General features: G+C 42.4%; 1 protein-coding gene across 1 annotated transcript; it reads right to left on the reverse strand.

Annotated features, from left to right (window-relative positions):
• Positions 1-6,651: 6,651 nt before the first annotated feature.
• On the reverse strand, positions 6,652-24,135 carry C2_1H11orf91 (chromosome 2_1 C11orf91 homolog). Its single transcript, XM_086954129.1, has 2 exons — positions 23,811-24,135; positions 6,652-6,749 (listed from the first exon to the last, which is right to left on the reverse strand). The coding sequence occupies exons 1-2, from the start codon at positions 24,133-24,135 to the stop codon at positions 6,652-6,654; spliced, it is 423 nt and encodes a 140-aa protein (XP_086810255.1).
• Between the last annotated feature and the right edge of the window lie 835 nt (positions 24,136-24,970).

Below are 24,970 nucleotides of genomic sequence, written 5' to 3' on the forward strand. Positions count from 1 at the left end.
GGGGCTACGAAGGAAGGAAGGAAACTACGTTGCCCATAATGCAGCGTGGCAGAGAGACGCCCTCCCGCCACGCCCTGCCCAGGTGCATCTACAAAACTTCTCGCGTTTCCCGCTTCACGGGAAACGCTCGCAAACTGGACCCTTTGATTTGGCAGCAGCAGTGGGAGCCACGAAGAGGTGGTGAACCACGCTCCCTAGATTGGATCCTTGATCGCTTTTGGAACTTTGATCATCTTTGTTCATCTCTCGCGTTTCCACGCTTGCAAATAGTACTTTAGAGTTGATAAGAGCAGTGGGGGCTACGAAGGAAGGAAGGAAACTACGTTGCCCATAATGCAGCGTGGCAGAGAGACGCCCTCCCGCCACGCCCTGCCCAGGTGCATCTACAAAACTTCTCGCGTTTCCGGCTTCACGGGAAACGCTCGCAAACTGGACCCTTTGATTTGGCAGCAGCAGTGGGAGCCACGAAGAGGGGGTGAACCACGCTCCCTAGATTGGATTCTTGATCGCTTTTGGAACTTTGCTCATCTTTGTTCATCTCTCTCGTTTCCCGCTCCACGGGAAACGCTCACAAATAATACTTTGGAGTTGATAAGAGCAGTCGGGGCTACAAAGGAAGAAAGGAAACTACGTTGCCCATAATTCAGCGGGGCAGAGAGACGCCCTCCCGCCATGCCCTGCCCAGGTGCATCTACAAAACCTCTCTCGTTTCCCGCTTTGCGGGAAACGCTCGCAAACCGGACCCTTTGATTTGGCAGCAGCAGTGGGAGCCACGAAGAGGGGGAGAACCACGCTCCCCAGATTGGATCCTTGATCGCTTTTGGAACTTTGCTCGTCGCTCCGCGGGAAACGCTCGCAAATAGTACTTTGGAGTTGATAAGAGCAGTGGGGGCTACGAGGAAGGAAGGAAACTACGTTGCCCATAATTCAGCGGGGCAGAGAGACGCCCTCCCGCCACGCCCTACCCAGGTATACTTAATCAGCCCTACCGTTCTGTCCCACGGGACGAGCCGGGCGAATCCCGGGCCAAGGGCGGGCCCGTCTGAGCCCGTCCGAGACAGGTAGAGACAGGACTGGGCCACCCCCGAACATTGTAAATTCTGTATTATTTATATTCTGTGTTTACAAGTCTTTTAAAGGGGAAAAATAGTGTTTGTATATCATGGCTTCTAGAGGTGGGAGAGGTAGAAAGGCTTTATCTGCAGTGACAGGAGGGGGCATCGCTGGGACCTTGGACCAGTTTATTACAAGAGCAACCTCGGTTTTAGAACACAAGATTGCTCTGACTTAACGCCGCCTGTCCCAGGAACCCATGTATTTGAGGAGATCGTCGATGGGAGGAATAGCATTGGCGCCCTCTCCAAATCAAGGGACTGTTCCCGCCTTGTCCCCTGATATTATTTTGCCAGATGGAGATAACCAACTTTTGCTTGAGCCAGAACAATCTGACTTGCTAGATACACAGGATTCTAGTGCTTTGGTCACATTAGACGACTCTTCTATAGATAGTATTTTAAATATCACTGGACCAAGCATTTCCACTACATCTACTACCCTACATATGGTAAATCCACAAATTCCAAAACCGATAGCGAAGAGAAAGCGCGGGGGGTTGTACATAAGGGCAGCTGTATAAAGAAGACCAAGGCAACAAAACAAATGAGTGTTCCATCAAAACTAGTGGTGGATGCAAATAATGTGTCTCCATCTTTGACTACCTCTCAGTTGCAAAAGGCTACTTTAGCCAACATGGTAGACCCTTTGACTTTAACAAATAATAGTACAAAGGCTTTCTTTGAAAAAATAGAACAGCTGGTCAAGTCACTTATGTTGCTGTTAATATAGAGATCCAAGGGAATTAGCGAGAATCTTGGGAAGTTAGAACAAGTTACCCAAGCTACTTCTGTGCTACTGGGAAAGCTTCTGGATACTACTGTAACCAAGTGTGATTGCAATGCTAAAACTACAGGTAAATCTCTAAGTAGGCCAAGCGTGAGTTTAAACACCACTTCTAATATCTCAGCAAAGCCAACTAATATTATGGCACTAGAAAACCCTGTGGGTTGTACATCTGTTCTAGTGAGAGGGGGGCTATTAGAGGTAATAGTTAAGGAGGGTGTATTGACAATAGGGGAAATAGAAAAGGCAAACAAAAATCTGTCGCGAATTAATTATGTTCCCCTAACTGATACAGAAACAAGCAGATCAATGAGAATAGACCTTCCACCAGACTCATATCCCTATGTAGTTGTCCTATCCGGGGTCCCAAAGCTAGGGAATCAGAAGACTGAAACTTACCATGAGCTTAAAAATAAAGTAACCTTCTGGGTAAATAGACCACTACGTTCAGATCTACGTGGAGAAATCTTAAATGGACGTAGAGTTAGTTGGTTGGGCCAAAGAAGTAAGGATGTGGACAGCGACTGCATTATAGTCAATTTTAGGGACAGTAGGGTGGTTCAGTACATTGGTGATTTCTATAACCACAGAGGTACAGGTGGTATTTATACTCTGGATCTAACATACTTCTATCCCTCTTCTCCCTCAGCCCCGCCTGGTATAATACCTCATAGTAGATGGCGAGGAGGGAGAAGGACCCCGTTTAAAACTCAGTTCAACATCCCAGTAGCTAATCGCTTTTAGTTATTTTCTGGGCTGGAAGGGGTTGATTGACTGTGTAAAGAGAAGGGTATAGGTGATTGTATGAAATATACAAATAATGACACTCCAGTGGTAAAAGAAAATATAGTAGGTGCAACCCCATTTTTAGTGGCTCCTTTAAATAGCGCTGTGGTATTGAACCATGGTGTAAATGGAGGCATATTAAATAAAGATTTAGGCGGACATAATCTCGATATACTCAGCTATGGATATGCCAGCTGTCGAGAGAGTAGCGAATGAAATAAGAGTAGGACATAAGGCGAAAGGGAGTACATGGTCTATCATGTCCTGGAATGTTGCAGGCATATCATCTAAGAGAAACAATCCAATATGGGTATAGCTAATTAATGAACAAGACGTAGTCTGTCCAGGAGACTTGGGCAGCAGAAGCGTATCATTTGAATGGTTTTAAACCCTTTTTTTTCAGGCTTCTCAAAGCCGTGATTCGACAGCCTTCTGGAAGGCAGTAAATGCTCCATTTTTTAGAGTTAAGTCTAGGGCAAGGATAGAGATTGCCATCACTGAGACTGAATGGGTCAGGTATTTTGAAACGCTGTATAGTGTACCATCTTCGGAGGGGCAATTGCCCAGTGAACCCGTAGAGGAGGAAACAAGTATGCCCCCTCACTATAAACTAGAACTCAATATTACTATTGAGGAAGTGCGATTGGGCATAAAAGCCAGCTTGGGAGGTAAGGCGCCGGGCCCCAACGGGGTACCGGTTGACCTCTTCAAGAATAATATAGATTTATGGGCCCCACTCCTGACGAAATTATTTAATGCTAGTTGTCCTGATGGTTTGATATCAACTTGGTTTGAGTCTATTATCATACCTATTTTTAAAAAGGGCGATAGAACTAGTTGCGCGTGCTATCACCCGATATCTTTACTAGACTCAACCATTAAGATCCTGGGTAGAGTTATTTTAAATAGGTTACAAACTTGGGCTGATGAGTACGCTATAATCAGCGACCTCCAATACGGCTTCAGGAAAGGTCTTGGTACAGTTGATCAGGGCCTTAACTTGCATATACTCTTAGAGAAGTATACTAAAGCTAGAGGTAGCCGGATGTTTTTAACTTTTGTGGATTTGCCATCCGCATTTGATTGTGTTACCCATAGCAAGTTATGGCTGATAGTGGAACATTTGGGGGTCGAGGAAAATTTTATATTATTCCTTAGGAATCTTTGTAAGGGGGCTAAAACTTCAATAAAAATTTGGTAAAAATGGTGAGTGCACTAAGACGTTCAGAATAGCTAGAGGAGTCCGGCAAGGATGTGTCCTTGCCCCTTTTTTATTCACCATCTATATTAACGATTTAGAAAGCACATTACTGCATGAATGTCGGGATATGCCTCTGGCATCAAATCGTCAAATACCCGCATTATTATATGCAGATGATGCGGTTCTGATGGCGAGGACCCCGCAAGCAATGCAAAAAATGATAACGTCCTTCACTAACTTTATGACCAAATTGGATTTAAAAATGAACTGCACGAAAACATTCTGTATGATTTGTGGCTCAGGGGCAGATAGAATAAAGAAAACTATGTTAATTGAATCTAAGCCCCTGGATTTTATTAGCACTTTTTCGTATTTGGGCATTTTGTTTGATCGATCCGGCCTTTGGACGCAAGCTGTAAATACTAGGAGACTGTTGTTCTCCAAGTCCATTATGGCCTTGATAACATTTAGTAGGAAAATGGGCAGAAAACCTATCAAAGAACTGTTGTGCATCTATGAGGCAACTTGCGTGGCAGTTGCTTTATATGGTGCAGGTATTTGGGGTCATGCCAACGTGAAATCGCTGCAGTTAATCGAAAATAGCTTTTTGAGACATCTTTTATCGGTGCCAGATAGTGTGTCCACCCATAATTGCCATGCAGAATTGGGATTACCATATATAGAGGACGTCATTAAGGTACAACCAATTCTCCTCTGGCATGTGGACCTCTGGCATGTGCACCTCTGAGGACTGTTCTCTTAACCGTTTCATTCTGGGGGATGCACTAAGCCTTGATAACGCTCAGAAAATGAAATGGCTACATTATATAAAATCGTTCCTTATTAAAATAGGTTACTTGGACTATTTTGTAGAACCCTCTCTAATGCAGCATATCCCAAGGAAAATATTAAAGAAATTGTGCATGACCTACCTAGAGGATGTTAGAAATGAGGTGGAGTTCACTAAAATATCTGTGTTTTCCCATCAACTTATCCTGACTAGGAATGATATGCAACCATACACAACATTACAGATGCGAGACTTTGATACTTTTAGATTTAATATCTTTTTTAGGCTATTAAGTTTTCCTACTATGAATGACTGGTCAAAGCAATTAATCAAATGCCCATGCGATGACTTGTCTAATCAATCTGATATTCATATATTGTTTTTCTGCAAATTATATACGATTCCAATGAAAAGATGGATTGTACCAATTTTAAAGTACATGGGCCTTAGACAGTGTGGTTGCCTTTTTAGCAATTCGTATATTAGATGACATTTTTACTGTCGCATCTGTCTCGGCTTTCCTTAAAAAAATGTTTAATTCACAGAAATCAATACTTGAATGAAATTGTTATGAGCCTTTGGTATTGGATTTCTAATGCTGGTTTTATATCTCCTTTCTTAAAACTGTTGTGATGTGATTTTATTGTACTTTTATGGTTATTTTTGATTTATAACCGAATAAAGTTATTAAATGGAAAAAAAATTACTCTAGATAACCTCAGACCGATTGCACATCCCTGTGACGGCGACGATACATTCGGATGTCTGCCCTATCAACTTTCAATGGTATTTTCTGTGCCTACCATGGTGACCACGGGTAATGGGAAATCAGGGTTCGATTCTGGAGAGGGAGCATGAGAAACAGCTACCACATCCAAGGAAGGCAGCAGGCGTGCAAATTACCCACTCCCGACTTGGGGAGGCAGTGATGAAAAATAACAATACAGGACTCTTTTGAGGCCCTGTAATTGGAATGAGTACACTTTAAATCCTTTAACGAGGATCCATTGGAGGACAAGTCTGGTGCCAGCAGCCACCTCCAATAGTGTATATTAAAGTTGCTGCTGTTAAAAAGCTCGTAGTTGGATCTTGGGATCGAGCTGGTGGTCCGCCTGTTCCAGCCCCTGCCCCTGGACACCCTTGATGCTCTTGGCTGAGAGTCCTGTGAGTCCGAAACTTTACTTTGAAAAAAATTAGAGTGTTCAAAGAGGGTCGGTTGTCTGAATACTTCAGCTAGGAATAATGGAATAGGACTCCGGTTCTATTTTGTTGGCTTTCGGAACTGGGGTCATGATTAAGAGGGACAGCCAGGGGCATTCGTATTGTGCCGCTAGAGGTGACATTTTTGGACTGGAGCAAGCGAAACCAAAATGAAAGCATTTGCCAAGAATGTTTTCATTAATCGAGTATGAAGGTGGCCACTCTAGTATTCTCAGTGTGGAGATATTGATATTCATCCTAGTCCAATAAGTGTGACTCGTTCCATGCTTTCAATCTTAGATGATACTTCTTTTCAAGTTAGTTCAGCAGATTCGTTTTCAGACAGGTATAATGCACATAATTACTTAATTGCCTTCTGGCTTCAAATACATAGTTTTTTTGTCAATTACAATAATATTCCCCTATTGGATGGTTTTATAATCGAAGATGGATTGTTCTTCAATTCATTCATGTCTTTCCAGTCCTGTTTTGAGAAGTTCCCCTTCATGGGATTAATCTGCCATTTTCTCCTGAATGTATTTAAATCATCTACTTTATATACGCACACGTGAACAAGCGCACGCACACACTTTGCAGTCATTCAATTTCCAAGCATCAGTCACAATCATGTTTGGATACAGCAGAAAGAAAGAAACAGCAACAAGGGTAAAGCAACACTTCCATCTATATTAATTTTCAGCAAAATATAAATAAAACAACAGACTACACTTAAGAAGAGATGTAAATACATATTGAATAATATGGCAAATATCGATCAGAATGATTCCTCATGGTAAACACTTTGCTTTTTCATTTGCTCGGCTGATTTCATTTCTTGCATCTTTTCCTCTTTTAGAGACTTTAAAAACATATCTGAAAAAAATAAAGCAGACTATTTTAGAAATAACAGAAAGGGAATTAGGAAATGACATTTATAAACACATGCTATATATTCTAAGGAGCGAATAAATTGCTAAAGCTGCACACATTATGCTTTCATTTAGCAATATGTTCAAATTCCTCTTGATGTTCTTTCTTATGCAATGTAATGCGTGAGAATATTTCTATGTGAAAGCACATATGATCTTTTTAAATACCTCATATAATTTTTCCTTTTTGAAAATACAAATATGATATTCTGTATGAGATTGTAAATTTAATATTCTCTTTGAAGAGATATGTTCTTGACATTCATATCATGAGAGTGGAAAAAGAGCACTTTGTGGCAATGAGTATATCGGATTTATGTGAATGCACCTTAATGACAGTCACGCACACTATGCCGTTTTCCAGGCCAGCAAACATTGTTAGAAGTCTTGCTAGTCTCATGTAATCTAGAAAATGAACACATAAAATAAATACAAATAAACAAGCATTAGCAAAGCCAATACACTTGGTCTTGAGAAGAGTGCCATTTTGGCAAAAGCAAGCAAGATGCAAAAAATGGTAGCATTTTAAAAATAAATAATTAAGAAGTGGCCTAGCAGCATAGGCACACTGGCCCTGGCACAGAAGTGTACTCCTTTTTAGGTCGCTGTGTACAGGCCTATGCAGTCCCTCACAAAACCAATGGATGAAGTGAGCTGACTCATTGTCACATGCTGTATACTGTGGTGGGTGGAAGAAAAAGGTAAATAACTCTTAAACACACCAATGAGTGAAGAGAGCTTACCAGAACCCCCTGCCTGTTTGCATCTAAGCATGCATTTGTATGCTAAATCTTTGAAACATAAAGCTTGTAAGGCAACTCAGTCTGTCTCAAGGGCTGATCGATGCATACAATAAAAAAAAATCATGCCAGTGTTTCAAGGACAAACCTACTTGCTTTACCAAAGCTTGTTTGTGTGTTCTTGACACCCTTATGATCACCAGGGGAGAAATATGAAGGCTTCTCTCAGTGCACTGCTTCCAAACATCGTTAACACCAAAGAGTGCAGTAAGACCTTCTATAGTGTGGGAGGCATTTACTCCTCTCTATCTGCCCAAGGGCCCGATTACGCGTTTAGCTGTATGGAAGCAAACCCCCACACCCGCACCCCACTCCTCACTGCCAATTCGGCTACCAACCGACTGTCAGATTAGGAGTTTTCTCCTGGTGTGGCAGACGGTGCTTTGGTGGTCCCAGGAAGTGATCCTTAGAAAAGCACTGTAATGGGATGGTGCAGTCCATGCCATGCAGGAACTAGGGTGCATGTACACAGGAGGGTATGCCATGTACCCCCCTGCATGCACCCCCATGAACCAGGGCACCAAGGGGCCTTGTAGAGCCCGTTACTTTCCTGACCACCACACTTTTCATGGCAGGATCACTGCCATGAAAAGTGTGGAGGTCAGGAAACTCGTGTAATATGCATGCGTGCCATGGCGGCACCACCAGCATACTGCTGCCCAAGACAGCCGTGCCACCGCCGAGGGATTGCAGATCCCTGGTGGTTGCAGCGGTCCCATAGCGCTATGACCGACGAAGTCATAATAAGGCTGTGCGGCAGAAGCTGCCACACACCTGGGTTTGGAGGCCCTATGGACCACCAAACTAGTAATTTGGGCCCTAAGTGTTCTCTATCCTAGGTGATCACCTAATCACCAGAATTTAGAGATATTGGATAAGGTGACTCACCCACATATTGTGGCATGCTTCATCAGAAGCCACCTCACCCTAGCCTGGTAAAATGGCACTACCAAGTGAGACTTGACCTCCCGGTTGTAGAGGGAGTCCTGAGATATAATAATCTTCTAGATAAAGTTCAGGGATCCATTTATATTCTAAAAATACCTTATGGCCTACTACAAGGATTAGCCTGATGAGGTAGCACCTTAGGTTTAGATAAAAATACTACAAAGTGTTATTAGTGGATGCTATTGCGTGAAATGTCCCCAGCATCCCTCTTGTTTGCCAGTAAGTTCCCACCTCTCTTTAGTCATTCATTGGGCCTGGGCATTCATCAGAGCTCAAAAAGGATCCCTCACTTATTCTTAGTGAGAAGAAATCAAGGCAAGATCCTACCTTCGCTTTCCTGTATGTTTGTCATATATCACCTAGGAAGAAAACAAATGGTGGACAGTTCTCACATTTGAGATACCATTCGTATTGAAACAATTGAAGTCATATAGTGATTGATAAGGTGGCATGCATGATAGTAGTGACACTGCAAAGGCAAACACACAACATGCAAATTAAGGTTTTCAAACATGCATGTGGGGCATACATGCAACATTCCGTGGGTGCAGCTCTGTGAGACTCTATTTGTGCTTTTTAAACAAATCTTAGTCTGAGTAGGGGTTGTGACTGCTGTAGTAACACAAAGGGAATTGTACGTAGAGTTCTTATTAGAGGCAGCAATATTACCTATGTTCATTATTTAGAAAATAAGTTGCTTGTAGGTGAAACCACGTATCATAGCTCCTGATGAAAAGGCTGCTTTGTCGCATGGCAGCCGCGGCCGCTGCAGGTAAGAGCGGTGGGTCCAGGTGACGGGGGATTTCGAGAGACAACCACGAGGGAAAATGTATTATTTAGAAAATGTTCCCTCATGGTCGTCTCTCGAAATCCCCCTTTACCTTGCCCCAATGCCCCAATGCTCTTGCCTGCAGCGGCCTCGGCTGTCCTGTGGCTATAGTTCAAACAATAGTACACAATAAGGGAAGGGTACCTGGTTAAATAGTTAACTGCTTTTTATTTTTTGCGGAGAAAAACAATGACCATTAGGTTCATCTGTTCTTGCCATGTTATTTACATTTTTTTCTTGGCATATCTAAACATATTTATGATGGACATTCAAAACATGCCTGAGTAGCAATACAATTTAACATACAAAACTTTGCTGTTTGGATACATCAACCATGTGAATACAAATAAAACAAAACAGTGCAATAATTTCACACAAACAATATAAATAGGACAAAGTGCACAAAATTACACCAGCATAACATATTCATTGAGAAGTCCCTTTATTTGCCACTCAATAGGCGTGTGTGAAGAAACTTGGGCCACATGGGAACTGTCTCTCCACTCCTGCGTGGTGCATAATAAATTGTACACCCTTAGTATGGAGCATGAGATTTGGTAGCTGCCCTATGTGGCAGACAAAGTGAAAGACTGTTATAATTTGGAGTGGTGTCTTATACAATAGTGGGGTATACTGTGTCATATAGTGTTGGAAACTGTTGTTGAGCAGACTGTTGTACAACAGCATGTACAGGCATTGAGTTGAGTACACATTTGGACAGTGGAGTGTATGGGGACAGAGTGGAGTGCCGTCTAATAGAGTGGCACAGGGTTTAGTGGAGTTTTGTCAAATGGAGTTATACAGAGTAGAGGAGAGTACATTGGAGTGGGGTAGAATGGAGTAGGATACACTGGAGTGTCATAGAGGAGTGGCATAGAGTACAATAATGTAGAGTTAAGTGGCACATAGTGGAGTTGGCATGCCCTAGAGTGGCACAGAGTGGAGCAACGTATAGTGGAGTGGCACAGAGTGGATAAGCAGAGTCGAGTGGCATACAGTGGAGTGGTGCTCAATGGAATGGCATATAGTGGTGTTGCGTACAGTGCAGTAGCATACTGTGGAATGGTGTAGACTGGAGTGGCATACACTGGAGTGGGGTAGACTGCAATAGAATACGGTGGAGTGCTGTAGAGTGGCGTCCAATGAAATAGCATAGAATGCAGTAGCATAGAGTGGAGTGGCATAACAGGAGTGGCGTAGAGTGGAGTGGCATTAGGTGAAGTAGCACACATTGGAGTGTTCTAGATTGGCATGGCATGCGTTAGAAAAGGCCACTGTAGAGTGGAATACAGCAGGTGGCATAGAGTGGAATAGCGTATAGTTGAGTAGAATAAAGTGGAGTGGCGTAGAGTGGAGTAGCATAGACTGAGTGTTGTATGGTGGAGTGGAGTAGAGTGGAGTGTTGTACAGTGGAGTGGCCTAGGGTGTAACATCGTATAGCATAGTAGCATACAGTAGAGTGGCGTACAGTGGAGTGGTGTAGACTGGAGTGGCGTAGAGTGTGATAGCATACAGTGGACTGGCGTACATTGGAGTGATGTTCAATGGAATAGCATTAAATGGCATTGCATACAGTGGAGTGACATAAACTAGAGTGGCGTACACTGTAGTGGCATACAGGTGAATAGTACACAGTTGAGTCTTGTACAATGGAATAGCATAAATTGGAGTGGTTACAGTGGAACGGTGTTCAGTGGAAACACATACAGTGGAGTAGCATAGAGTTGAGTGACATACAGTGGAGTGGGGTTCACTCATGTGGCGTAGGGTGGAGTTTCTTACAATATTATAGCATAGAGTGGAGCCGTGTAGACTGGAGTGTTGTACAGTGGAGTGGTGTAGAATATAATAGTGTATAGTGGAGCAGCATACAGTGGGGTGGCGTACATTGGAGTGGTGTCCAATGAAACAGTATAGAAAGAAGTGACATGGAGTTGAGTGCCATACAGTGGAGAGACATATAGTGGAATAGCATAGAATAGAGTGCAGTGGCATACAGTGGAATAGCATACAGTGGAGTTGTGTAATGCGGAATGGCATTTGAGTGAATGCTGTAAGTGGAATTTCATAAAGGGGTGTAGCATTCAGTGAAGTGGCTTACAGTGGAGTGGAGCAGACTGGACTAGCAAAGAGTGGAGGTGCGAACAGTGTAAAAGCATAGAGTGGAGTGGCACACAGTGGTGTTGCGTGGAGTCTAATAGAGAAGAGTGGAGTCTCATACAGTGAAGAGGCATAGAGGGGAGTAGATAAAGTGGAATAGGTTACAGTGGAGTGGCGTACAGTGAAATAGCGTTGATTAGAATGGAGTAGAGTGATGCGGTGTTTAGTGGAATACCATAGAGTGGAGTGGTGTATATTGTAGTGGAGTACAGTGGAGTAGCATATGGATGTATGTGAAATATAGCAGCAATGTAGATTATGGTGTGGAGAGTAATGCAAAACAGTGAAATGAGCTGCCTTGTATTTCTCCAGATTTACCAATGAACGCAGGGCTATGTATGAGGGCCTTGTGTTGCTGTAAATCTAACTTAAGTATTGAATTGCCCATGTGACACCATGTATGACACAAGGGTACTGCAATACAATAATACTGCCAGGTTTCAGTTATAATTTTGGGCATACTATACCACTGTAACCCTACGATATACTGTGGTACATGGCAATGAAAAGCCAGTTTATAATTTGGTAGTGACTGGGTTTGGAAAATGAAAAGGCAGGTATATTGTTCTTGCTACATTTTGGCTGTGGTCTGTGGTAGGGCCTTAAATATAAGTAAGAAGTAGGATTTACTTTAGTTCCCTACCTTTTACCACTTTTCTAAAGTGATAATAGGTAGGGCAATTTAGTTATATTTTTTTACAGATTTTTAAAGAAGTTTACAGAGTACTGGTAGTACCCAGTAAGTACCATATCTTTTAGACAATATTTATTGAAACTTTTTTTAACATGCACAATATTTGCGCTGTATTTGTTTTGGTATTTCCGTGCTACTCATACACTTCTTTTACGGTTTTAAATATTCTAACAATTGTAAATAAACTGTTCTACACCATACTAATGAAATTACCATGTTTTTAAATTTTTTTAAGATATTGATTTTTTAAATGTTTTTAACGTTCTGCGGTGTTCCGTAAGATTTTTAAACAATATATAGAAATGTATGATTCATTTTCCCTACCTATTAACATTTTACTAAAGTGGTAATACATAAGGAAATAATATACATCCTAATACCTACTTATATCTACGGCCCTAAGCCACAATACGGGGAAAGTGAACTTAAAACAACATAGCTGCCTTAAAATGTTGTAAAGGCAGTCATTATCCAATCCAATAATGACTTCCCATCTCAAAGTCCCACACACAGTAGGTTTGCGAAATTCCGTGTAAGTACCGTGGTCACTGATATCATTAAGTTTAAATGCCTTATAACTTAAAAAATACTTATCCTACTTTACTGCATTACCTCAAAATGATCATTTTCACATCATAATGTATATATAAGTCTTTGAAATGTCACGTAAATCCGTTCAGCTGTATTCACGCTACACAGAATACAATAGTCTATGGAAAATACAACGGTGAAAATACACATTTTCGGACACTCTTTTATGTTTGTACCCACTTAACGATTCAACACAAAATGTACATCATCACAAAAGTAGAAAATGCTATAGGTATGGAATTTTTGGTGGTTATTCGTCAACGGGTGCAAAGTTACTAGGGAGCAAAAATCAGAGGAATTCAGAACTCTGGGAATCTTAACTATAACCACAGAGTGGCAATGAGATTTAATGTGACTTCTTCCTTTTTATTTATTGTATTTATTATTTATTTGTTTATTGGTTTACATAATCATCTGACCATAATTGTACTTTACTTGTTTATTTAGTCATTCTGAATCTTTACATATGCAGTTTAGGTTCTTTTTTTGGCTTCCTTGCTACTTTTATTAGTATTGCACTACATATGAAGTCGGAAGTGAATGAACGCCAATCATTGGTGTTATAAAAAGTGAGATTATTAATTGTATTCCTAGTGACAAGGTATCATGTCCTCCATCTAGTAATTTGTGTAGCTCACTGCTAGGCCACTTTTCCATTTTGTTGCACAGGACTGCATAAGGAAGATGGTTTTGTTTGGCTGGTTGTGCACAATTTTGTTTTATAGGCTGGAGAGCATGCATCATATTCTATCTGTTACATATTTCTTTATTGGTTTCTTTTAGAATGAGACCATAAATGGGCCTTTCAGTTGTTCATGTAGTAGGTGGAAACTTTACATATGGGCTTCTTTGCTACTTTTAGTAGTATTATGCTACTTAGATATCAGTAAGTTGTTTTGCCTTATAACTTAACCATCACCAAACCAATGTAGTTGCCATGTGAAAATAGATATTCTACATTTAAATTTGTGCTGCGGTTTTGGTGCTACATCCGACGCATCAAGTCAATGTAAAATATATTGGTGTCCAAATCAGATTTGGGACCCCCCTTTTTTCTTTGACCCCACCTTTACCACACACCACAAAACTTTACATCCTCTGCCAAGGTACAGGGGACAATAGGTGTGCAAAGTTATGTGGAGTTTTTTCAAAAGGGTGCAAAGGTATTATGCCAAACCAATCCTGATCAACCACTCTAAACTGTTTCACTATATGACACTACACTCTAAACCCCTCCAGTGTGTGCCACTCCACTCTATGCCTCACCAGTCTATGCTATACCATTGGACGCCACTTCACTGTACTCCATTCCACTGTTACACTTGACCTCACTGCAGTGTAAGCCACTGCAATATACACCACTCCACTGTACGCCACTGCACTGTATGCTACTGCTCTATACACTGTTCCTCTCTATGCCATTTTACTGTATTCCACTCCAATCCATGCAATTCCACTGTATGCCACTCTACTATATGCTAGTCCACTATGTGCCACTCCAGTGTACACCACACCACTATACGCCACTCTGCCCTATGCTAGTCAATTGGATGCCACTCCACTCTATGCCACTCCAATGCATGCCTTTCAACTCTACCCTGCTCTACTGTATGCCACTCCAGTCTATGGCACTGCACTGTACACCAATCAACTGTACACTATTCTACTATATTCTATTACGCTCTGTCACTCCACTGTATGCCATTCCACTGTACGCCACTCCACTGTACACTATTCCACTGTATGCCATTACAGTCTAGAGCACTCCACTGTATGCTATTTCACTGTATGCCATTTCACTGTATGCTATGACACTCTACCCCACTCCAGTGTATGCTACTCTATTCTACACCACTCCACTGTACGCCGCTGCACTGTACATTACTCCACTATACACTATTACACGCTAGGCTTTTTCTCTGTATGCCACTCCACTATATTCTACCCCACTATACACCACTCTAGGGTTCTCCACTCTACTGTATGCCACTCCATTCTACTCTACACCATTGGATGTCACTACAGTCTATGACATTTCAGTCTATGCTGTTCCATTCTACCCCCTTCCACTGTGCACCACTCCAGTCTATGCCACTCCATTGCATGCCAACCCATTATATGCTATTCCACTCTACGCCACTCCAATGGAATCCACTCTATGCTATTCCACTCTACACCACTTCACTCAACGCTACTCCACTATAGACTATTACACTGCATGCAACTTCAATCTTCTCTACTGCATGGTATTCCACTCTACCCCACTTCACTGTACTCGACTCCGTTCTAGGCTATTCCACTGGATGTCACTTCACTGTATACTATTCTACTCTACCACACTCTACTGTACGCCACTCCAGTTTTCATGACTCCACTGTACACTACTTCACTGTGCACTACTACACTATATGCTATTACACTCTATGCCACTCCACTGTACAACATTCCACTCTACACCACTCCAATGTATGCTACTCCACTGTTCCCTTTTCCACTCTATGCCACTCCACTCTGTGCTATTTCTCTGTATGCCACTTCTCTCTACGACACTCCAGTGTATACTATTCCACTACATGTCATTCCACGGTATGCTACTTCACTCTACAAACTCCACCACATTCTGTGCTACTAGACTCTACTCCACTCTATCCCCGTACACTCAACTGCATAAATGTATACTCAACTCTATGTCTGTACACTCTGGTCCTTGAGGTCTAGAGTTGTTATAGTGACACCCTTTTGGCGAGTAGTGCCTTTTAAGGTTTGTCAGTTATTTTAGAGGTTCTGCTGATTATTGTGTGTCATTATGGAGAGTAATGGTGAATTGACAGACGTGTTGAATTGTTGAAGACAAGGTTCAACCTCCTAGATATTTTTACCTCACTTCTATACCAGTCTACTAACACTATCACACCTACACCACACCTCATGCTTCACAGCGACAAAAAACGAAAGAACTCCAGCACAGAGTACCCCCTGCGGGGCCCGTTGGGCATTGAAGCACTGGCTCAAAGAGGAGATGCCCAATGATGAAGCTTGACACTCCTTCTGAGGGAGCAGATCCCCTTATCTGCCTCAACAGGTATCTCACAACCTTTTTCTTCTCTTATATCCTCTACTAGGAACTGCATACCTTTCTTTGTAAAAAGCCTGAGTGGGGGAGTGTATGCTGGATCTTTATTCGCCCCGCCAGACCCTTACATATTGTTCTCTCTAATTGCCATGCTATAGCAGACGAGTTCAGCGTATGTCAGAATGAGGCTCAAGAGTGACATCTCCACCCTGATGTGTCAAGTGACATCTTCCACTAGTGCCTCCCCTTCTATATTCTCAGGTGAAACAAATATCAAATAAGGATATGATGTCTGCTGCTGGAAATGTTGGTTGTGGAACCAGCAATCCCTGTTCCTAAACAAATTCAATGTGATAGTCTTACTTATTTGTACTTCATCTCCATTTTTTCAAAAGTGGAAGTTTCAATGAACAGGCCAATCAATAGTCGTTTTTTTAAAAAATATGACAATTTCGAATGATAAACATAAAATGGTAATGCTAGAAAAAATATTTGAGTTGTATCTACATAAATGAGTCAAGCTAGAAACAATTGAAAAAGATAGCTGAAAAACTCGGAAAGAAGCACAAAAAACTGCTGACTATATTTACCTAGATTGTAATAGTGGTGTGAATGCTTAAGTTCTCATGGCATACAGTGGTATTGTAACATATGCAAGTGCTATTATTTCCTTTTACAGTTTTGCGTGCTACTTGAGAAAGCATCCACAATATTCACGAAAAATCAACCTTGACTTAAAACTTCAGATTTTCTACTTTCCTTTTTCCTTTAAATGCCCATCTCCTTCCTTTCCATCCTCTGAGCAGAGGCTATTCTAACTCATATGTATGCTTTCCTTAATCCCTATTACTGTACCTCCACAATTGCCCACACCTTACTTTAAAGGTCACAGGGCCCGATGTAGGTAATTCTAATTTACCACTTCTTAAATACCGAATCATACCGATTCGGTATTTAAGAAGTGGTAAATTAGAGGGGGGAAATGTAGGTAAATCAGAATCGGTAAATACTGAATCAGTAAGATTCGGTATTTACCGATTCTGTAAATACCGAATCGGTATCCCCCATTGATTCCTATGGGCCTTGAAGCCCATATGAATCAATGTGGAATACCGAATCGGTATTTACTGATTCGGTAAATACAGAATCGGTAAAATACCGATTCTGTAAATGCATGCCCTACATCTGAAAAACGTAATACCGGTCGGAAACGGCCGAATTCGGCCGTTTCCGACCGGTATTAGGGCACCTACATTGGGCCCACAGCCTTAAAAGGCATTCCCTAACAATAGCTAATTTCCTGTAGCTTTTGTATTAATACTGTCAACCAATGCATAAAATTCACATAGCCCCCTCTCCAACTGCATATTATAACTAATTTCCTACTAATGTAATCTACCACATAGAAATTGCAAAAAAAAGGCATAGAGTGGATTTGATAGAGCATAAGACTAATCCCAATAACCAAGAATAACTAAAAAAACACTGACCATGGGAACTGGAGCAGCCTGCTGCCTAGATTAAAGCACAACAGTGCCTTATTAGAGGCAGTTAGTGCTTATTAATGCAATCACAGTAGAATATATAACCACAATAAAACTAACATCAATACCACTCAGCAGTCATTCAATTGTAAATCATGTAGGCTGCCTAATAATTCCCTGTACTGTTGGGCACACTTGCACTGGCATAAGATAGAACTGCTAAGGTTCATATCCATCACCCAGAAGTGTACTAGTCCACAACAATAAACCACCCATGACCATCTGAACGGGCATGGAATGACTGATGAGATCTGTCACATAATTTAGTTCACCATTGCAGGGCTTGCCTAGCTACATAATACAGCCACTTCTTGACATATCACACTGACAATCACATTTGGGATGATATTAATAAAGTCTATCCCATAAGATCTCTGCATCCTTTCTCCCTCTAACCTATGCCTGCTCAGGAGCATAAACGTTAAACAAAATATCTCAGAATTGAAATCTGAGGGAATTAACCATTTAAAGGGACTATGACCATAAGAAATGCCGTGAAAGTACCTACAGAGCTCCTCAAAGCTACCAGCTTGTGAAAGACCATAAACTGCACACCTATCTCTCACACTTCTTTATCCATCACACTGCTAAGCATTGCATCCCATAACACGATAACCACAGTTCAGTGGCCCTCACGTACAACATGGAGACACTTCCCGCACAGAATAAAAACAAAGTCAACACCCTTCTAATCACACATCTTACACAGTGTAGCATGCTGCCCGTGTAGGTAAGTGCTTCAGCGCCCCACATAGGGGTAGTAAGCACTATATTAATGTTGCAATACAATACAATACATGTCTGATGTGGAACCTCTGTCTCGGACAGGTCGTTGTTGCTCCCTCCACTGTGACAAATCTTTTAGTGCTTTCATCAGTTGGATGTTCGTCCTGACTTCTAGTCAGCCTATGGGGGGTGGTCTCTCTAGTCTTATGGTTTCACTTTCTTTACTTGCCTTTTGTGGTCTTTGCTTCCCCGTAGATTCATCTACAGCTCTGTTGCTTTTTGTTCAGACCACGTTAGTGTCTCTTCTGGGTCAGGAAAATATTTATCCTATCCTGCTCCACTATTCTCATCTTTGCTGAATAAAGTAATGTATATTTTAGACACAGTGTCCTGAGATTATATTTGAGTACAGTGAAAGCCATGGTCTATGGGACTCGTGGGCACCCTGTGCGTTCACTTGATCAATAACAACCTTGAAAGGCCTTTAGGTGCAACTACTTGCTGAAATCAATTTTCCACATATAATTCAATGCTGGGCACTTCTACTTTGCCTGGCATCTCCATTATACTAACATTATGTCTCTTGAAACGGCCTTCAGAGTCCTCTTCTATTCACTCCAGCACCTACACTTTAGTCTGCAGTTCTGTTATCTGCCTCTGCATCTCGAGTGCTGTTGGGTGAGTGCCTGTGACACAGACTTTACCTCTGGTACCCTCTTAGACACCTTACATTGGTTCATCCTCAGCAGGCCTAAATTTGGAACTACTGAATCTGAATCAATTTTATTTCCAATGCTTCCCCGGTGGCCTCTATCGCTTCAGTGGGGACCGGTGTGAAAACGTACATGTTTTATGCCCAGGCTTTGAGCACTTGTGATCCCAATATAGTCAGAGAGCACTAGATGCTTTCAGTAAACAAATTAGCAGCATGCCTGCAGCAAGGGTACCGGTCACGTGGTTGGAAGTGGTCTCCTGGACCACAAGCACATTTGTGGTCATCTGGCATTCCATCATCGTTGATGTGTGGACTGGAGGGTCCACTTTTCACCTCCGCAGTGACAAAATATCTCTGGGTGCGGTTGTGCTCTAGCCTGGGATCCAATTGAGGAGTTTTGGTTCAGTCCTCAGTTCTACGGCTTCAACAGTTGCAAGTCTCTTTGTCTCTTGTGGTATTTGCTTCTCTGGTGCTGATGTCTGGAAGCTTTACACCGCACATGCCTCCTATCTCATGGAATGATCACCTAGGGGTCGCTTCCATCACAGTTTACTCCACCAGGATGTGCAGGGCTGCAATGGTGACTCAGAGTCAGCGCCTCATGTGGGTGTACTGGCGCTGAAGACCGCTGGGGAACCCGTCCTGGTTTTCTCTGTGAGATGGTCCCTTTATGGGTATCTCCAAGGAGAAACCAGGCATCCCCGGCATCTGTGGGGGGCCGTTGTAGAGATGAGGCAAGCTTAATGCCCAGAGTTGCCGAGTGTGTTCCGTGGTTAGAGTAGGCACCGAGGCGAGAGTTATTGAGTCCGTTTTGACCCTGGTCAACGACCCTGCCGCGTCGGGAATTGAACCCTGGTCCCGGGCCGTTCTCTGCTTACGGGTCTGCCGCCTCTAACCAGTGAGCTACACCACCACTCATGAAAGTTTCCTTATTCATCTTTCATGGTCCCCTCCACTAACGCCCCAGCATTGGGTACTGAGAGCTAGGTCTTATGGGGCGTTGGATGTTGGTCAGGTCTACAGGATACAGCTGTATAAATAAAGAGCTGAAGAAGCACCGGGAAACAATTGGTGCTGTCCCAAACAATGCTTGTGCAGAGTTCATACCTAAAGGGGATTAAACACTGATGGCCGCCCCGGTCAGCAGATGGTATGGCCTCCACTCTCTTGGTGGAGGACGGCTCACCATAGATAGAAATCTCTGACCGCCGGGTGCGATCTCTCAAAAGTTCTTTGTATCTGCACTCCTGGAAGTTGTAATGAAGGCTGTGAACTTTGCAAAGCAAGCATCATGTTTGTTGCTTGTGTTGGGCAAAATATTTTGTTTTCTAAAAGAAACCTAACACCAGGGGTATGAAAATCAGAATAATATGTATACAGTAGCAAAGTAAGGGAAAGTGTACCTAGCTTTTATGGATCGGAGCTCAACCTTTGATTCTGTCAATAGGTCAAAACTCTGGGAAATAATGACGGATTTAGAGGTCGAGTCCAGTATCATAAACTTTTCGAGGGAGCTCCATCTAAAAGTAACTGCCAGAGATAGGTATGGCCCTCCAGGATAAAAGGCTGAAGCCTTTAAACATGATTGTAGCATGTGCCAGGGATGCATATTGTCCCCCTTTATTGTTTCACTCTATGCTAATGGTCTGGAGAAATACTATGTTGATTGTCCCGGGGTCTGTAATCACAGACACTCGCCCCCAGTCCGCAGATGTGGGTTGTTTCTGGTCCAGGGAAGATCTGACTTGACAGTTCAGACTGGACTGTTCCAATGAGGCACATGGTCAAGACTGATTTGCATATAGCTGGGTCTGAACTGGGGTGGCGAAGTGAGCTAAAGAATGACGATGGATTCAACCCAAATCTGTGACTGAAGGGGGGGTCGGAATAGTTTCAGTGCTCTCTTCTTCATCTCCTTTTGTTTGCTTTGTTCACCTTAAGTTTGCAGGGTATGCCCAGACGTGGGTCCCTTGCTCACTTTGCTACTGGATTCAAGCTAGCCTGGCTGATGAAACCAATCCCAGGATGCCTGTTTCTGGTCCAGGGAAGACCTAGTTTGGCAGTTTGGGGCTGGGCTGTTCCCATGAGGAGCAGGGTCAAGACTGATTTGCGTATAACTGGGTCTGAACTGGAGTGGCGAAGTGAGCTAAAAAATTATGATGGATTCAACCCAGATCTGTGACTGTGGGTGTGTCTCTGAAAAGTTTCAGCGCTCCGTCCATCGTCTCTTAGTGTTTTCTTGTAGCCTTACCTGGGACTACTTTTTGAACACAGACTCACCTGGGGTACTTTCATAGCAGGCAGGGTAGCCACATTAGCAAGGAGTACAGAGGTGGTCTTAGGTTTTGCAGCCAGAATGAGCAGTAGGTTGATCAAAGAATTGGTAACAATCTACAAGGCGAATTGTTGTCCATGTGCCATATATAGGGCTAGTGTATGGGGCTTCTACGACCAGCCTGGGCTGGAGTAGGTGGCTGCTAGCTGTTCCTAAGTCTTCTAGCAACTATGTATGTCATTCTGAAATTGAGTTACGGTAGCTAAGTGACACTGTGATGTTGCAACCGCTTTTGTTGTGGTTGAAAAGTTGGACCAAAGTGGACACCTCACTGAATCGTTTAATTATAGCGGACTGTCTTAAATTTGAAAAGGGCTTCAAAATACCTTGGATATAGAAGACCAGTAATAGGCTGGATCTCGGTGAATTGTTTAAAAATCCATGTACCTTCTCTGCTAGTTTTTCTAGTTCATTGAGCAAACTGTTTTTAGCTAAATGTGCAGAGGAGAGAATGCTAAAAAAAGCCCAATGCTCAAATTCTTTGCTAAGAAAAATGCTTATTTTACCTTTTCTGAAGCAGGTCATTTTTAGACAGTGCAGGGCTGCCGTGGAGTTTCTACAGACATTGCAAAGAGAAAGGATATGTTCTTTAACTGTAATACACACGACCCACAATTGTATCATGAAATGTTATTCTTGCTTATTCAATCTCTGTTTTATGTATTTTGTGTGATTTTATTGAATTCTGATTGAATGGTTGCTGTCTTAAACCATGCATGTGCAGAGGCTATACTTAGTGGGGGATTAGAGTCTGGAGGACGGCAATCCTGCCAGATCATCAGATATCAGGGCTTCCACTCTTTTGGTGGAGGACAGCTTGCAATAGATAGAGATCTCCGTCCACCGGGTGGGATCTCTAAAACGTTCTTTGTAACTGCACTTGCAGAAGTAGTAGTGAAGGCTGTCAACTTTGCAAACCAGGCACCATGTTTGTTGTATCTGCTGCGCAAAATATTTTGTTTCCAAGGAACAAAAAAGCCTAAAACCAGGGATCTTCAAAACAAAAGAATAATGACCCAAACACAGAACTTCCCCCTGAGTGTCAGGGCCATTATATGATTTCCCTGCCCTAGACATTTATGCCTTGCATGGGGATTCTGGATAGGGACATCTTGTGACGGTTGCCCTAATTTAATGGGGTGGATTGACCATTACTATGGCCTTGCGGTCCTGTGGTGAATTGGCTGCCAGGTCTAAAGTTTGCAAAGGGGGAGACAGCTGAGAGTCTTGCTGCGCAAACTTATAGATTCGCCCAGGAGAAGCTTGAGTTTGAGGGGAGGGAGAAGCAATGATTTATAGCAGTTCTCCCGCTCTGCTCAACGCAAGATGACTCTTTTAGACACTTCCACATTCTTCAGTGGGAAATACCTGACTCACCAGTGGCCAGTGGAGATTTGTTTACTTAGATGCAAAGGTATTGATGTAGGTAAGGAATGCAAGCCCATGTATTTTTCCTTACACCCTAACCCCCCAGGCTCTCTTAATAGATATCCAGGTATGGAAGTCCGCCAGCTATCTAAAACATTGGCCCTAATTTAGCTTTGGCGGGTGGCCTGCCAGATCATTAGAGACAATGTATCACGTGCCCTGGAGGACGACTTCCTGCCCTCTTTAAAGGTCCCTGAATCCTGCCCTTACCATGTGGGCCAGGCTGATAATTCATTCCCTGCATGAGAATGAATGTCCTGTGAGCTGCAGGTCTCTGAGCAACTGGGCAGTCACTCACCGCCTCTACTGTTATACATTCTTTAGCATTTAAATGCCAGTCCGCCAGTTGCTGCAGTCAATCTTATTGTCTATTTGGAGATGGTAAGGGAGTATGTATTGTATGGGAGTGGGACAATCTGAAAGATCAAGAATGGGAGAATTTGCAAGCGCGTGTGAACAGGTTTATAGAGTGAAACAAACCTGAAGAGTTGATTGCCAAAGGATGGTATTCATGTGCGTTTTGGGACTTACATATGTCCATAGCTATTGCACCTTCATTAATATCTATTTTTCATGGAAAGCCACTGTTCGCACATACATTGGTACACAGTGCGTGAAGATGTATTGCATTTTGAATTTATAAATACATAAATCGTGTGTAAATGTTGTATTGATCCCAGTTATTATGGTGCATAGCCTGGCTGTCATTGCTATTTAATGGAAAGGGTCTGCATATTATTTTTATTATATGGTGTGTGGATTTAGATTCATGTTCCATCACCAGGACCAGCATCTGAACAGAGCAATATCACCATAGCGCCTTAAAACACAATGAGGAGGTGCTTACCTGTCTCATTCTGTCTGTCATTCTATGACGTACCATTAGTGGTGACATGTGTGTGTCAGCAGTGGGATACATATTTAAGGAAAGGTCAGAGCACCACAGCAATAAAAACTATGCAAACAAGTTACAAGGTGACCCCACTAAAACCGACCTCTAGGTAGGTGTGTTACCAAGCTTGAAAATGTAAATATCCTTTTCTGTAGTTAGATAAGACTTTAAAAAAAAATCTATCATTCAAAGAGAGTCCTACACAGACGAAAAATTGTCGGTCTGATGATTTAAATGTAGAGGAAAATGAACATAACAAATTAGACTTACATTTCTTTGAATCAAAGCCATCTCCAGTGATAGTGAGAAGCTCAAGCTCCTTTATCATGATCTCCAGCTCACAAATTTCATCCAGCCGAGTGGTCTTAGGCGTGTACTCTCTGCCAAGTGATGTGGAGAAGAACTGCAAGGGCTCGTAGTGAATTTCAGCCAAGCCTGGTGGCCACGGTGCGCTCTCTACAAGCAGCCCGTAGGACTGTTGGTGGCCATTCAGAGGCAGGAAGAGGTTCTTCCAGATATTGAAATCATCTACCGGGGACGTGGAGACACTTCTGTCATAAAGCGATGGGAAAAACACAGGCGGTCGCTTGCTCATAATCTGTGGCTTGCCTGCTCACCCAAGCATCAGGGAAAAATGCCTTTGGTTACAATTCAAAAATTCCATCTCCCAGGGAGATGTCAGAACTGGAATGCTGGAATAGAACTCATCCACTGTATTGAGGGCAATGCTTATAAGATCAGCTTCTACTAACTCTGAAAGTCCAGACTTCTAGTAGGCATGACATTAACACCTTGTATACTATGAAGCAGGGTCTGATGCACAACACCATGCAGTAGGTTTTAGGGAAATAATGTTTCAATGTATTTACTTTTAAATGTGGCAAACTCTTGTAACTTTGTTGCTTCGCGCCAGGCATCAGAAGGCGACACAGCTCTAGCAAGGAGAGACATTTTAAAAAAATGGCGTCTGGATGGTTAGATACGTTTCAGAAGGCTTCCTGTGTAACACATAGCCGTAAATACCCGAGGCACATCTATATTTAATAACAAATTAAAGATTTCTTGTTATTGTTTGGTTACTACATAACGGTACTGTAATTCCATTAATTCTCAGCTACATCCGATTTTCATGCTTTAGTAAATATTGCAGCAGCAATCAGACGTTTTGGTTAATCAACCAATCTTTTCAAATATAGTGCACTTTAAACGCTATGGAAGTATGTCTACTGTGAATATGGTGTGAAAAGGGTGACTTGTATGCTACATGGATAGCAGGTTCAGGCGAGGCTGTAAATAATCATATGGTGGCATATCAAGGTTGACAGTTAGGGCTAGGTGTTTTTGCGACTATTATACACACTACAGGTCTGTAAAAACTATTATATTAATTTACTAGTAAAACAGACAATTATTACACCTGTTCTGATTAA

The sequence above is a fragment of the Lissotriton vulgaris genome, chromosome 2_1, assembly GCF_964263255.1.
Source record: "Lissotriton vulgaris chromosome 2_1, aLisVul1.2, whole genome shotgun sequence".
Classification (NCBI taxonomy): Eukaryota; Metazoa; Chordata; class Amphibia; order Caudata; family Salamandridae; genus Lissotriton; species Lissotriton vulgaris.